This window comes from Callithrix jacchus, chromosome 9 (genome assembly GCF_049354715.1).
Source record: "Callithrix jacchus isolate 240 chromosome 9, calJac240_pri, whole genome shotgun sequence".
Taxonomy (NCBI): Eukaryota; Metazoa; Chordata; class Mammalia; order Primates; family Cebidae; genus Callithrix; species Callithrix jacchus.
The window spans coordinates 103628225-103642407 of NC_133510.1; the positions used below are offsets into that span (position 1 = coordinate 103628225).

At 38.0% G+C, this 14183-nt stretch overlaps 1 protein-coding gene across 6 annotated transcripts in view; it reads left to right on the plus strand.

Moving 5' to 3' along the window:
• NR1H4 (nuclear receptor subfamily 1 group H member 4) overlaps positions 1–14183 on the plus strand; it is an 87534-nt gene that overhangs the window by 30611 nt on the left and 42740 nt on the right. For 5 of the 6 annotated variants that reach the window (XM_009004448.6, XM_009004451.6, XM_078338105.1 and 2 more), the window contains one exon: positions 6639–7004. The exons of the other annotated variant lie outside the window; for it this stretch is intronic. In XM_009004448.6, the coding sequence (XP_009002696.1) occupies positions 6639–7004 (366 nt within the window). The remainder of the gene's footprint in view (positions 1–6638; positions 7005–14183) is intronic. 6 annotated transcript variants of the gene reach the window in all.

A 14183-nucleotide genomic window follows, 5' to 3' on the forward strand; every position in this document is an offset into this window, starting at 1 on the left:
ACTTTGAGTATTCTCAGCTTTTTTACGCTGGTTTCTTTCTGTCATTTTAAATTTATCCTCCTGTCGTCTTTGAAATTACCAACTTTCAGATTAGGTCTCTTGAGTGGACGTCCAGGTTGTTAGTTCCCAGGGCCAGAGCAGCGGCGTTAATACTGATGGTGCTTTTCTGCCCAGGATTCTCCTGTCGGGCTTCCTTCTTGTGTCCGTAGTAGGCGACTCTGCCTTCCCGGGGCTTCAAACCTCCGTCAGAAGGGGAACCGGTCCTGTTTACTCTGCGCCGAGCGCTGCCGCGTCGAGGTGCCGGTGGAACCGCTGCGCCGACCACGAGAGTCACGCTGGCGACTCGTGTGTTTCCACCACTGGGGGATCTTCTGCTCCGTGAGCGACCAGACTTTGTCTGAAAGTGTGGCGTCCTCTAGTTCTCCGTGCCTTCCCTGAGAGCTGCAATCCCGGGATGTTAGCGATCGGCCATCTTGGATCGTTCTCGAGTATTTCAATATTTTTTTAAAACAGAAACTCATCTTTTAAATTTCCAACAAGAAAAAATTTGAATAATTTTTATAATAATGATAATTGTGAACATGTTTTTGTTCAAATGTCATGTTTAAATGTAATGTTTAAAAGCGACCGACACCATATTTAGAAATGGAAATTAGTTGGAAGGCTGGGGAAGCAAATTTTCCATTCACTTCAATTTAATCAACATTTACTATGTGTCAGGCATTGTGTTAGATGCCAGGAATGTAAAGAAGAAAATGCAATCTATTATTTTCCCTCAAAGAGTCCACGGCCCAACCACAAAATCAAAAAGGTATGAATGTTTATGTGGTGTCAGGTACTATGCAGATTACATTCTTTGTCTTAGTTCATCTTTATTACAGCCTCTCTGCAGACACTACATTATTTCAGCTTGTAAAGGAAGGAACAGAAGCTTAAAGAAGTTCAATGTGTTTTTCAGGCTCATATACCTAACAAGTTGTGGGTGAACTGAATTCAGATTTGTTCGCTCAGAGGGCACTCTTAGGTAGTAGCTCATACCATCTCAAGCATGGAAGATAAGCCTGTAAACAAAAGAAATGATTGTATGTGCTTCCAATATGTTTCACATTAGAAGTGTGTACAGAGGTAGGAGAGGTGAATTCCACCTGGGGGAACTGGTGCAGGCCTCCTGGTGTAGGTTATCAGGAGTAGGTGATAAGCTGACAAGGCAGGGAGAGGCACTGACATCAGAAAGGCCTGATGCCAGGAGCAGCAAACAACTGCAAGTAAAGCCCTGCCATTTAGTGACGAAACCATGGATTCAGAAATACAGAAAGGCAGAAAAAGCAATTTTTCCACCTACTGCAATTCAACAGACATTCATTAAACATTACTATGGTCAGCATTGTGCCAGGGATGAAAAACCGGATATGACCTGGATGCTTTCTTGGGAGCATCAGAAATTCACTGTGAGATTATGGGAGAGTGCCATTGCTTTTATGCAAACCTGATCTCCCATTTGGGGGTACAGTGGTTCTGGTCCCAAACTCCTTAGAGCTGCACTGGCTAATATGCCACATGTGGCTCTTCAACTTTAAATTTTAATTTAGAATTAAATAAAATTTAACATTCAGTCTCTTAGTATCTATCACTAGCCACTTTCTAAGGGTTCAATATCCCTACGTGGTTAGTGGCTCCCATATTGGCAGGTATAGAACCTTTCTGTCACCTCAGAAAGCTCCCTCAGATGGCACTCCTTTAGGGAAGGTGTTGAAACCTGGAGACTGTCTACCCAGAAGAATTTTACTTTCTTCTCAGGGCTTCTCAGATTGCCCTGGAGTCCATCCCTGTGTTCTCATTTCAGAACTCTTCCCTAAACTCTCATGGAGAACTGTCACAAAGGAATCCTAATTCTCATACTCTTTCATAACTATTTCCAAAATAAAAATTGCTAAATCTAAATTTTAATATGCATTTTTCTGTTAAATTATATCAAAATAGAAATAAATTTACCTTTTCAGAAAGCATACTCTAAAGTCAAACTACCTCTACTCCCTCCCCATCTTATTTTCTGTCAGACAATGTTGTATTTGCTTACTTGTTTACTCATTTTTGTCCCAACCCTAGACATCTCCAATTCCCAAAACACACAAACAAGAGAAAGGCTGAGCCTTTATACGTGTCTTTTTTACTTTCATATCCTCACACCCTAACACAGTGACTGCTAAATAGCAAGTGTTTTTATCACACACACACACACGAGAGAGAGAGAAAGGAGAGCGTGAGCACGTTTATAAATATATATTTGTAATGAAAGCACTATCCTAATACTATATCATCAAGACAGACTATGTGTTAATAATTACTTATTAACTATCAATTAACTATCACTAAAATGATTTTGCTAGGTTCTTTAGAAAACAGCATGTCTTTTAATGACATTCAACTTACCGAAACTGCTTCTCAACAACTGAATTTTATATTCAGAACTACCTTCTGAGATAGCAACAGTCCCATCTTACAGAAGACACTGAAATAGAAAAAGCTTAGGCCGTGAAGATGTCACAGTCAGTTAATGGTGGAAGTTGTTCTAGTCCAACCATTTTGGAATATGTTGGCCATGCTGGTTCTTTGGTTGTAAGGCGCCTTTGTAGTTACCTCTCTATTTCTGGAGATTTAGGGGACACACTATGAAATACTAGAAATGGGTGTGCTTTGAGAATAGAAGTTTTTTTTGTTTTGTTTTTGAGATGGAGTCTTGCTCTGTTGCCCAGGCTGGAGTACAATGGCGTGATCTTGGCTCAGTGCAGCCTCTGCCTCCCATGTTCAAGTGATTTTCCTGACTCGGCCTTCTGAGTGGTTGGGTTACAGGCGCCTGCCATCATGCCCAGCTAATTTTTGTATTTTTAGTAGAGACAAGGTTTCATCATGTTGGTCTGGTTGGTCTTGAACTCCTTACCTCAGGTGATCCACATGCCTTGGCCTCCCAAATTCTGGGATTATAGGCATGAGCCACTGCACTCGGCCAAGAATAGAAGTATTATTTAATATTATTGTGTACTGTTCTCATGTTTTTACTGATGTTCTACTGTTTTAGCATAATATTGTCTATATCTCTGTGAAAGCTCTCCATTTTGATCTAGATCATTCCAAGGATTGATATGACAGTGATATCATTATCTAACTTGGGTTGGACTCCATTGTGTTTCTTGATTATGAAAATATTTGTTTTGTTGGAATAATGCTTAGAGATTTTAGAATTATCATGTGAGGAGAAAAAAAATACACATTTCCTTGGATTCTACAGAATCCAGATTCTACTGGGTTTTGACCTTGGGCAAATTACTTAATTCTTACTAGACTTGTGGCAGAGAGAAACTGGGCTGAGGGAGGAAGGGGAGTTAAGGGAATAAGATAGGTTGGAGGACAAAATCTAGGTGTAAGTGAAACTAATGCTTTTAATACTTTTTACTTCTTTTCAATTCTGTTCACTCCAGAAATTTTCATAGTATTTGGTGATGAAATAGATCAGGATTTTGCTTATATTTTATCTTTTCTTTTTGTGTAATAATTCCATATTTTTCCCCTTCCATTTTGTGGTGAGAAGACAAAGAACCATTTCTAAAATGTTTTATCTGCAGATATACTCATTTTATGTTGTTTTTATATGGATAAGTCAGACAGAAGGAAAGGAAATTGATTTTTGTACAGATACTGTATACCGTGTGCTCTGTCAGTCATTTCCTGGGTTAATGCAGAAAGCATTCTTTTCAACATGTAATACGTATATTCTGCACTTTGCCAGTATAGAAAAGCCCTGAATTCTAATGTTCATAAGCTATTAGTCATATACTTACGGAGACTTTTAGATGCAAAGAACTAGAACATTATCTAGGAAGGAGCCTTCTCTTTACAGATGAACAGAGGGAGACCCAGGTAGGGCAAGTAATGGTTTTTAAATGCCATTTAACTAGATTCAGGAACATAACTCTCAGGGACCTAGAGACCTCTTCTGTTGGGAAAAGTTCCCAAGAGAAGTAATACCTACAGGGAATTTAGAGATAGGTGACATTAGTGAGATGAAGCCCTGGGAGGGGTTGGCTGTGTTGAGAACCATTCCAGGCTCAGGAAGCAGCAGGTGGGAGAAGTCCTGAGTCTGGAAGCATCAAAGCACCTTCAAGAAAGAGAGACTTCAGAACACGGAAAGCGGCTGGAAAAGAAAGCAAGGGTAGGAAAATGCAGAAGCTTGTGGGCCCAGTTATAGGTTATGTGCAAGCAGAGGCCGAGAAGGGGGTTACAAACGCAAGTAGGAGGAAGGAGAAAAGGGCTTTGACTATCATGTTTTGAAGCATCACACACCTGAAATTACCCCCAAAGAGCAGCAATTCAGTGCATGAGCTTTGAGATTAGACTTCTAGAGCTCACACCTCATCTATTTAGGTAGGTAGATGTAAAGTTGCTTAACTTCTCTGTGCCTCATTGTACTCATTTGTAAGTAGGGGGGATAATAATGTTACCTACCTCGTAGGGTTTTGTGAGAAATAAATGAGAATATACAAGTGCCTGACACTAGGAAGAACTCTATAAAAGTTTTCTGCAAAATACAGTAATCATAATAATTATAGTAATCATTTCAACCATCTTTTGAGCACAGCAAAAAGCATTCATTCTTCATGTATACATGCATAGGTCTACAATCCCTAATTAACAATTCTAAATCTCCAAGGCCCTGAAAAACCACGTTTTTCTAAAAGTTTGCCACACATTTATTTTGGTGACAGAACCTGACCTGAATGAATGTGAAACTATTTATGGTCTTTACGTATTGCATTTACTGTGAATATTCATTAGTTTTACTGTGGAAAATATTGCTGTATTTGATTCTGGGTTCTGTTCCAGACTGTGCTGGGAGGGGTATATAAATAGCACTAAAATCCAGAAAATTCTGAATTCTAAAACACATATGACTGCAAGTTTCAGGTAAGGAACTGTGAATCTGTATAATCTCACTCAATTCTCAGCCTAACCCTTTATATTGATATTATCATCCCAAGCCTGCTGCCATGAAAACTGAGGTTTATCAATAGTTTATATAATTTGCTCAAAGTCCCATGGCTCATTCAGAGATGGAGTTGAAATTTTGGTCTAGAATTATCTGACAACACTTTGAACCATGAGAGACATTTATAAACTTTCCTATCTCTTATTTATGCATATTTTTTCAGCATTTGCATAATTTAAATATTTCTATTTTCTAAAGAGCCATAGTTGATGTTTTCAGGAAATAGAAGCATTTTCATAACCTGATGGGTTTCTATTACCTAGAGGTTTTCTAAATAAGGGGCTCCTTTAACAGTGATGGTAGTAAGAATAATAATTATTATTCCTATTTTAAGTCAGCTATAATGTATCGAGCACTTCTTGTGTGCCAAACATTTAGCAAAGCACTTGGCACACATTGTCTCATATAATCCTTACATCAACCCAGTGAGGTAGGTGCTATTATTCTGTTTTATTAGGAGAAAACTTCAACTTAAAGACATTAAGGAATTGCCAACTGCACACAGATTGTAAGTAACAGAGCAAGAATTTGAATCCAGTAGACAGATTGCAGGCACTGCATTCTTTTTTTTTTTCAAGCTCCTCCTGTGTTTTATAATGATTAAAATAACACATACATATACACATGACAAAAATTACAAACAGTAAAAAAATTACGCAATCTTCTGTTCCAGAATATAATGTAAATATATCACCTCTCACAGTCACCACCACCTACTTTCTTTTGTGTCATGTAGAAATTTGCCTTTGTGCATGTGTGTACATGTGTGCACACACACACAGTGTTTCTTTAATACCCACATGAATATACACATTGTTCTGTAGCTTACTTTTTTCATATAGCACCATATTGTAGAAACTTTTCCATATCAGCACATAGAAATCTAAATAATTGTTTTACATCTACTTAATGTTTCCGTGTATGGATGTAACAAATTTATTCAACTAGACTCCTGTGTATGAATATTTAGATTGTTTCTAACTTACGGCTCGTGCGAATTTGCTGCAAGTGAATATTTTTGCAAAACACTTTTTCATAGAGGTTTGAGCATATTTCTAAAATAAATTTTCAGGCAGTGGAAAATTTATGCTGGGTTAAAAGGACACCGAAGTTTAAAAAAACTAGAAAATATTGACAAATTTTCCCCCCAAAATATTTATTTTCCTAACAGTATGTCTTATGAAACTTTACAAATCCTCTCACATTTGAAGATGAAAACTGTAATGTTTTAGTTTCAATTTAAATTTAATTATTGACAAAGATGAGTACATTTTTCTGTTTACTAAACACTCATGTTTGTATTTCTAAAACGAACGATTCCTCTCCTTTATTCTTTTTTTCCATAGGTTCTCAAATATTTTCTTATTGGCTTTACAGAGCTCTTTATACATTAAGGATGAGTCTGTCTTCTATGTTGCAGATATTTTTCTGAGTTTTTAATTTGTCATTTAATTATATTATGTATAAACTGTAAAAAGGTGTAAATTTTTATGTTAATGTTTCAATCTTTTCTTAGAGCCCACACTCCTAACCATTATGCCTGTCTAATTTCCAGAATGATGACATTCATTCCAGTTTTATTGTCACTTTTGTTCAGGTGTTTTAACAGAACAAGTGGCAGGTCCTCTGGGACAGAACCTGGAAGTGGAGCCATATTCACAATACAGCAATGTTCAGTTTCCCCAAGTTCAACCACAGATTTCCTCATCATCCTATTATTCCAACCTGGGTTTCTACCCCCAGCAGCCTGAAGAGTGGTACTCTCCTGGAATATACGAACTCAGGCGAATGCCACCTGAGACTCTTTACCAGGGAGAGACTGAGGTAGCAGAGATGCCTGTAACAAAGAAGCCCCGCATGGGCGCATCAGCAGGGAGGATCAAAGGGGATGAGCTGTGTGTTGTTTGTGGAGACAGAGCCTCTGGATACCACTATAATGCACTGACCTGTGAGGGATGCAAAGGTAAGCATTTTCTCCAGATTGGCAGTTTTCTCCTTCAGCTTTTACTCTATTGGTTGTTGAAATCCCTTGGACTAGATGCTTTTCTTTCCCCAGGCAACTTCCCATTTTCTCCTCTGCTCCTACCTCCTCATCTTTGTTGGGCGGTCATTGATCTATAGGAAGACTGTGAAGAGTATTTAGCTTAGGTAGAAGTAATCTTTTTCCTTTTCAAAACCTCACACATAGCTAAAGACAACTTGTGATTAAATTTAACTTGTTGTAGGTTTTGTTTGTTTTTGTGTTCTTTTTAAGGAAAGAAGAAACTGTTTAACTCATCTCTTAAAATTAAGATAAAGAAGAATACAACTTTATTCAATAAATGTTTAAAAATACTGTTTCATGTGCTTTAGTTAATTGAGAAAGAGATAAAGAAAGATAGAGCAAAGTAATAATAGCTTATATTAAAAAAAATTTCATTTAGCCTGGGGGTGGTGGCTCATGCCTGTAATCCCAACACTTTGGGAGGCTGAGGCGGGTTGACTGCTTGAGTCCAGGAGTTCAAGACTAGCTAGAGCAACATGGAAAAATCCCATCTCTACAAAAAATAAAAAGATTAGCCGGGTGTGGTGGAGCACGCCTGTTGTCCCAGCTACTTGGGAGGCAGAGGTGGGAGGATCACCTGAGCTTGGGAGGTTGAGGCTGCAGTGAGCCACAATCATACCACTACACTCCAGCTGAGTGACGGGAGAGACCCTGCCTCAAAAAATACATATATTTTATTTAACTGTAATATATATTTGTGATAGATGCTATAGAGCAATCATAAGAAAATTGCAATCCATTTAGGATGGATAAAATATAACAAATGAAATATAAAAATGACAATGTAAAGTCCCATTTGTAAAATTTTAGAGGAAAGAACAGGATAGACTAATAGGTTCATCTGTTTATTATTATATTTATTCATTAAACAAATATTTGGGAACACCCACCATATGCTAGGAACTCTGCTAGCCTCTAGAACATTGAACACTGACTAAAAACTGTCTCTTGAGCAGTATCTTTTGGATGGTGTGCCACATTGAGGTTCTCAGATGCTGATAGTTGCTATGAAAATAAACAGAGGACCCACTCACATAAGAATGGCTCAAAGACATTTCAAACCTTTGAAAGTTCAAATGATCAGATTGTGTAAAGCCATATTAGTCACTTCTTAAAAACTGGGAATGACAATGTTAGAATTTTTTTTAAAATAAGAAGCATTAATACACCAACTTTAAAAACTAAAGCCGATCTATAAAGAAAACTTAAAAGATCCCATTTATGACCTTCAGAATGTCCTGAAACTTTTGTGGAGAGTCACATTTGAATAGGTGAATGAACTTATACATTCTTTGGATGCATAATTATGTCTTCTCTACCTGTATTGCTACTCATAACACCTAGCACAGTGCCTGGTACATAGTAAATATGTAGTAAATGTCTTTTGAATGACACAATGAAAAACCATGTTCATCACTGGTACTTAGTAAGCATCTAGTTTGTAACACAAACTACATTCAAATTTTTTAATAATATTTAATTCTTCCCCATCTCCAAATGATAAAAAGTAAATATTACCTTCAATTCCTATATGAAGTGAAAGATCTTTTTGAGCTGACAGAATTGTGGAAATCAAGATCTGCTTATGTTATAGATTTTAAAGTTGGGTGGAATTAAAGCAGGAAAACATTTCTAATTGGTTAGAAAAATAAAATAGGCCAGGTGCAGTGGCTCATATGCGTAAGTCCCAGTACTCTCAGAGGCCAAAGCGGGCAGATCACCTGAAGTTAGAAGTTCAAGACTAGCCTGGCCAACGTGGTGAAACCCCATCTCTACTAAAAGTACAAAAATTAGCTTGGCATGGTGGCAAGCACCTGTAGTCCCAGCTACTCAAGAGGCTGAGGCAGGAGAATTGCTCAAATCCAGGAGGCAGAGGTTGCCATGAGCCAAGATTGTGCCATTGCACTGCAGCCTGGGTAACAGATTGAGACTCCATCTGAAAAAATAAAATAAAATAGTTTCCAAATGACAAGCCTGAAACTGGAACTAAAGTAAACAAAAATAAAACTTCTACAGATAGGTTTGAGAAACCAATTGCTCATCTATGTAAAAGAAAATGAACAAACTTTGTAGTAGCTCTAGTCAAAAAGTGACTGGGGCTCTTACAATGAAGGGCAAAATTAGTACCAAAAGCTGAAGCTTATAGGATGGCATGTTTTGAGGCCTAATTCAATAGTTAATTTTTTAGCACTAACATGAATTGTCCCAAAAATGAGATGGGCTTTTTGCCTTAGGTGGTAATAAACTTCTCATTATTATGAGAATTCAAAAAGAGGTTACATGAACAGGCTCAAGTGCTCCCATTACAGGAAATTAATATGTTATATGGGACACAGTATTAGTTGGCTTCTGAAGTCCTTCTTTAAATCCTTTGAATCCTTAGTCCCCATCTTTATAATATTCTAATTATTTCATGCCTGTTTCTTCTTCAAAGCAAGTTTGTAAATTTCATAAGTTGAAAAGTAACTGTAATTCATGAACTCCCTCCTATTGCTATGAATTGATGAAAGGGAAAGATAGACTATGGTTTTTAAACCTTGACACTATTGAGATTTTAGGCTGGAAAACTCTGTGTTGTGAGGGGATATCTTGTACGTATCATGGGATATTTAGCAGTAGCCTGGCCTCTATCCACTAGATCCCAGTAGCAACCCCCAATTTGTGACAACCAAGTGTCTACAGTTGTTGAAAAATGTCTTCTTGGGGGCAAAATTACCCCAGTTGAGAATCACTAAGAGAGACTATTCAGTGAAAAGTATAATATAGAGCTTCTCAAACTTGAGCTACACATGGAGTTTTCTTGAGGGAAGCTATAATATTTCTTAGGTGCCTCTAATGTTGACTTAAATTACTTTTAATGAATTACTTATGTTATTAAGCAATTATAGCATAAGCTATATTATAACTATATTATATTGTGTATCATCTTTTATACACTGAAATATTTCTATACAACAAAAGAACAAAAACAAATTTACAAAATTACATACAAACAAAACTACAAAACCAATAAAATAATATTAGATCATATAATTTTGCTGCTCAGTATGTTATCAAACTTAGGTTCTTCTGAGTTTGGTATACCTAGACTATGTATCATATGAGGCCTCAATTCTCCACTGCTTTTCTCTCTTTGAACAGTTGATTCTTCCAAACCTTTGTTCATGCAGAGCTCCGTTTGGCTATCCCTGAGCTGGGTACATCTTGGGCGTATGAAGTTTACCTTTGCCATTTTGCCATAGCTTTTTTTTTTTGGAGACAGAGTCTTGCTCTGTCACCCAGGTTGGAATGCCATGGTGCAATCTCCATTCACTGCAACCTCCGCCTCCTGGGTTCTAGTGATTCTCCTGTTTCAGCTTCCCTGAGTAGCTGGGATTACAGGTGCCCACCACCATACCTGGTTAATTTTTATATTTTTAGTAGAGATGGGATTTCATCATGTTGGCCAGGCTGGTCTTGAACTCCTGACCTCAGGTGATCCACCACCTCGGTCTCCCAAAGTGTTCGGATTACAGGCATAAGCCACTGCGCCTGGCCTGTCATAGCTCTTGACAACAAAATCATACTTCTTGCTGCTAATGGGCACAAATAAAACTAAGAGTGATTAGTTTGAATGTCAGTATAAGATGGTCATAGACATGATCCAGACAATGCTATTATTACTTTTTTAAATACTGTCATAAAATAAAATTGTAAAAAGTAAATTTAACATGTATAAAGGCCTTAGAAAAAATTGTGGCACATAGTCAAAACTCAATAAATGTTTGTTGTTTGTATTGTTACGGTCCTATAATTGATTTACGTATCGTGTAATGGCACTGTGAACATTTTCTGCCTATATTGATAAATGTTGATGCCCAATTCATTGTGAGTCGTTTAACAATATTTATTTGGCATAGATTCAGATTACCTACAGCCACTTCAACTTGTCTGTGTAGACCAATGCTACTAAAAGCATGGTACCTGGACCAGCAGTATCAGTAACACTAGAGAATTCATAGAATTTTGGGGTTTTACCTCAGACTTACTGAATCAGAATTTCTGGAAAAGGGGCCCAAGAATCTGTGATTTAACCAGCACTACATGCTAAAGTTTGAGAATACTGGGGCACAAATCATATCCAAAAAGCCACCTAAGGCCACTCATCTGGCCAAGCATCTTGGTTGTATGCTGTGACTGTGAAACCCACAGGACAAGAAAAGAGAACAGAAAGAATGCTTCCCTCCAAAAGCACAATTCAGTAGAATAAAATGCAGTCTTGAAACCTGAACTGGAAAGACACAAAGTCTAATCTAACTCCTCTTTCCTGATAGGGGAGAAAGAAGCAGAAAAAAAATGTATAATTTATTGTGAAAATCTGATACAAAGAAAAATTTCAATGTATATACTTTTGAACCTACAAATTTCAGTGCTGATGACATGCTAATTCTTATGGTAGGCATTTTAGAAACTTTCTCTTTGGACTTTACAGCAACTATGGATAGTAGGTATTTTTGTGCCTATTTTAAAGTAAGGAATAAGCATATTATTCCCAAAATAAGCTAAGATTTAGGGATGCCAGTGCTAATAACTTGTGTTATGTGTTTTACTATACTTTTTTTTTCCGAGATGGGGTTTTGCTCTTGTTGCCCAGGCTGGAGTGCAATGATGCTATCTCAGCTCACTGCAACCTCAGCCTCCTGGGTTCCAGTGATTCTCCTGCCTCAGTCTCCTAAGTAGGTGGGATTACAGGCCCCCGTCACCATGCCCAGCTAATTTTTTTTTTTTTTTTTGTATTTTTAGTAGAGATGGGGTTTCACCATATTGGCCAGACTGGTCTGAAACTCCTGACCTCAGGTGATCCACCCGCCTTGGCCTCCCAAAGTTCTGGGATTACAGGTGTGAGCCACCACACTTGGTCATGTTTACTATACTTCAGTAATAAACGTATTAATTCTCATACCTTATGTCCATTTTATTTTCTCAAATTTATGACTGACATACCAATTGTACATATTTATGGGGTACAATGTATTTTGATACATTTATAAATGTGTAAAGATGAAGTCAGGGTAATTAGCATATCTAATAGCTTAATTTATTATATTTTCTTTTTTTTTTTTTTTGAGACGGAGTTTCGCTCTTGTTACCCAGGCTGGAGTGCAATGGCGCGAGCTCGGCTCACTGCAACCTCCGCCTCCTGGGTTCAGGCAATTCTCTTGCCTCAACCTCCTGAGTAGCTGGGATTACAGGCACGTGCCACCATGCCCAGCTAATTTTTTGCATTTTTAGTAGAGGCGGGGTTTCACCATGTTGACCAGGTTGGTCTCAATCTCTCGACCTTGTGATCCACCCGCCTCGGCCTCCCAAAGTGCTGGGATTACAGGCTTGAGCCACCGCGCCCGGCCTTATATTTTCATTATGAGAATATTAAACAACCTCTCTTCTACTTATTTTGAAATACACAGTATATTATTGTTAACTCTAGTCATGCTGCTATGCAATACAACATCAGACATATTCCTTCTATTTAACTGTACCCTTGGACCCGTTGACTAATCTCACTGTCCTCTTTTCCCTCCATCCTCCTCATCCTCTCATACTCTCTATTCTATTCTCTATTTCCATGAGCATAACGTTTTAGTCCACGTGTAAGTGAGATCATGCGGTATTTGTCTTTCTGTGCTTGCCATATTTCACTTAAGGTAATTCCTCTGGACTTACCATGTTATCACAAATGGCAGGGTTTCATTCTTTTTTTATGTCTCAATAGTCTTCTATTATGTATACATACCACATTTTCTTGATCCATTCATTCACTGATGAACATTTAAGTTGATCCCGTTTTGGCCATTGTGAATAGTGCTGTAATAAATATAGGAGTGCAGATATCTCTTTGACATACTGATTTCATTTCCTTTGGAAGTATACTGTGTGGTAGGATTCCTGGATCATATGGTAGTTCCATTTTTAATTTTGTGAGGAAACTTCATATGTTTTCCATTATGACTATACAAATTTACACTCCCACCAGCAGTAAGGGTTTACTTTTCTCTACATCCTTGCGAAAACTTGTTTTCTTTTGATTTCTTGATAGTCATTCCAAATGGAGTAAGATGATATCTCATAGCGGTTTTTTTTTTTTTGAAACGGAGTCTGGCTTTTGTTACCCAGTCTAGAGTGCAGTGGTGGGATTTCTGCTCACTGCAAGCTCCACCTCCCTGGTTCAAGTGATTCTCCTGCTTCAGCCTCCCAAGTAGCTAGGATTACAGGCATGTGCTACCACGCCCAACTAATTTTGTATTTTTAGTAGAGATGGGGTTTCTCCACGTTGGTTAAGTTGGTTTCGAATTCCTGACCTCAGGTTATCGGCCTGCTTTGGCCTCCCAAAGTGCTAGGATTATAGGTGTGACCATTGTGCCTGGCCACTCTCAGTATAGTTTTGATTTGCATTTCCCTGATTAGTGGTGTTGAGATCCTTATGCCCATTTTATGGAAATAGAAGCTGAAGCATAAGTTAATCTACTTACCCAAGTTTTCATAGCTAATAAGAGCTTTAAAACTATACCTTGTAATCTAACTCCAGAGCCTGCATGATTGACCACTAGGCTATGATGCCTTTTATTGGTTGTTTACTAAGTGATCTTCTACCCTTCAGTTGTTTGCTCAAGGGTGATATTGACTAATTCAGTGGCCAGAGGAAGAAAACCAAGCAGTCCATTTAGATGTTAAGGTATCGGTATTGTTTCAGCCAAGGGAATGAACCCATAAAGTCATTAACCTTGGATGGCTTACCTCCTTAGAGGTGAATTTGTCTTTCTGTTTTTGTGAACTGTGCTTATGGCCAAGTGAAACTTGGTCCACCTGAGAAGAGTTTTGGGGCATGGCAGGGTAAATATACTGAGACCAGTGGTCCAAGGACAACCCTAGAATACACTTATCCAAAAGGTGGTCAGGGGAAGAGAAGTAAGCCCACAAAGGATATAGAATAGAAGTCAGAGATAGAAGTCTACAAGGAAGTACAGGATCACAGAAGGCAAGGAGACAGAGAAAATAGTCAGAAGAGAGCCAACCTTTGGGGAGATTTAGGAAGGAGAAAGACAGAATTTTTCTATTGAT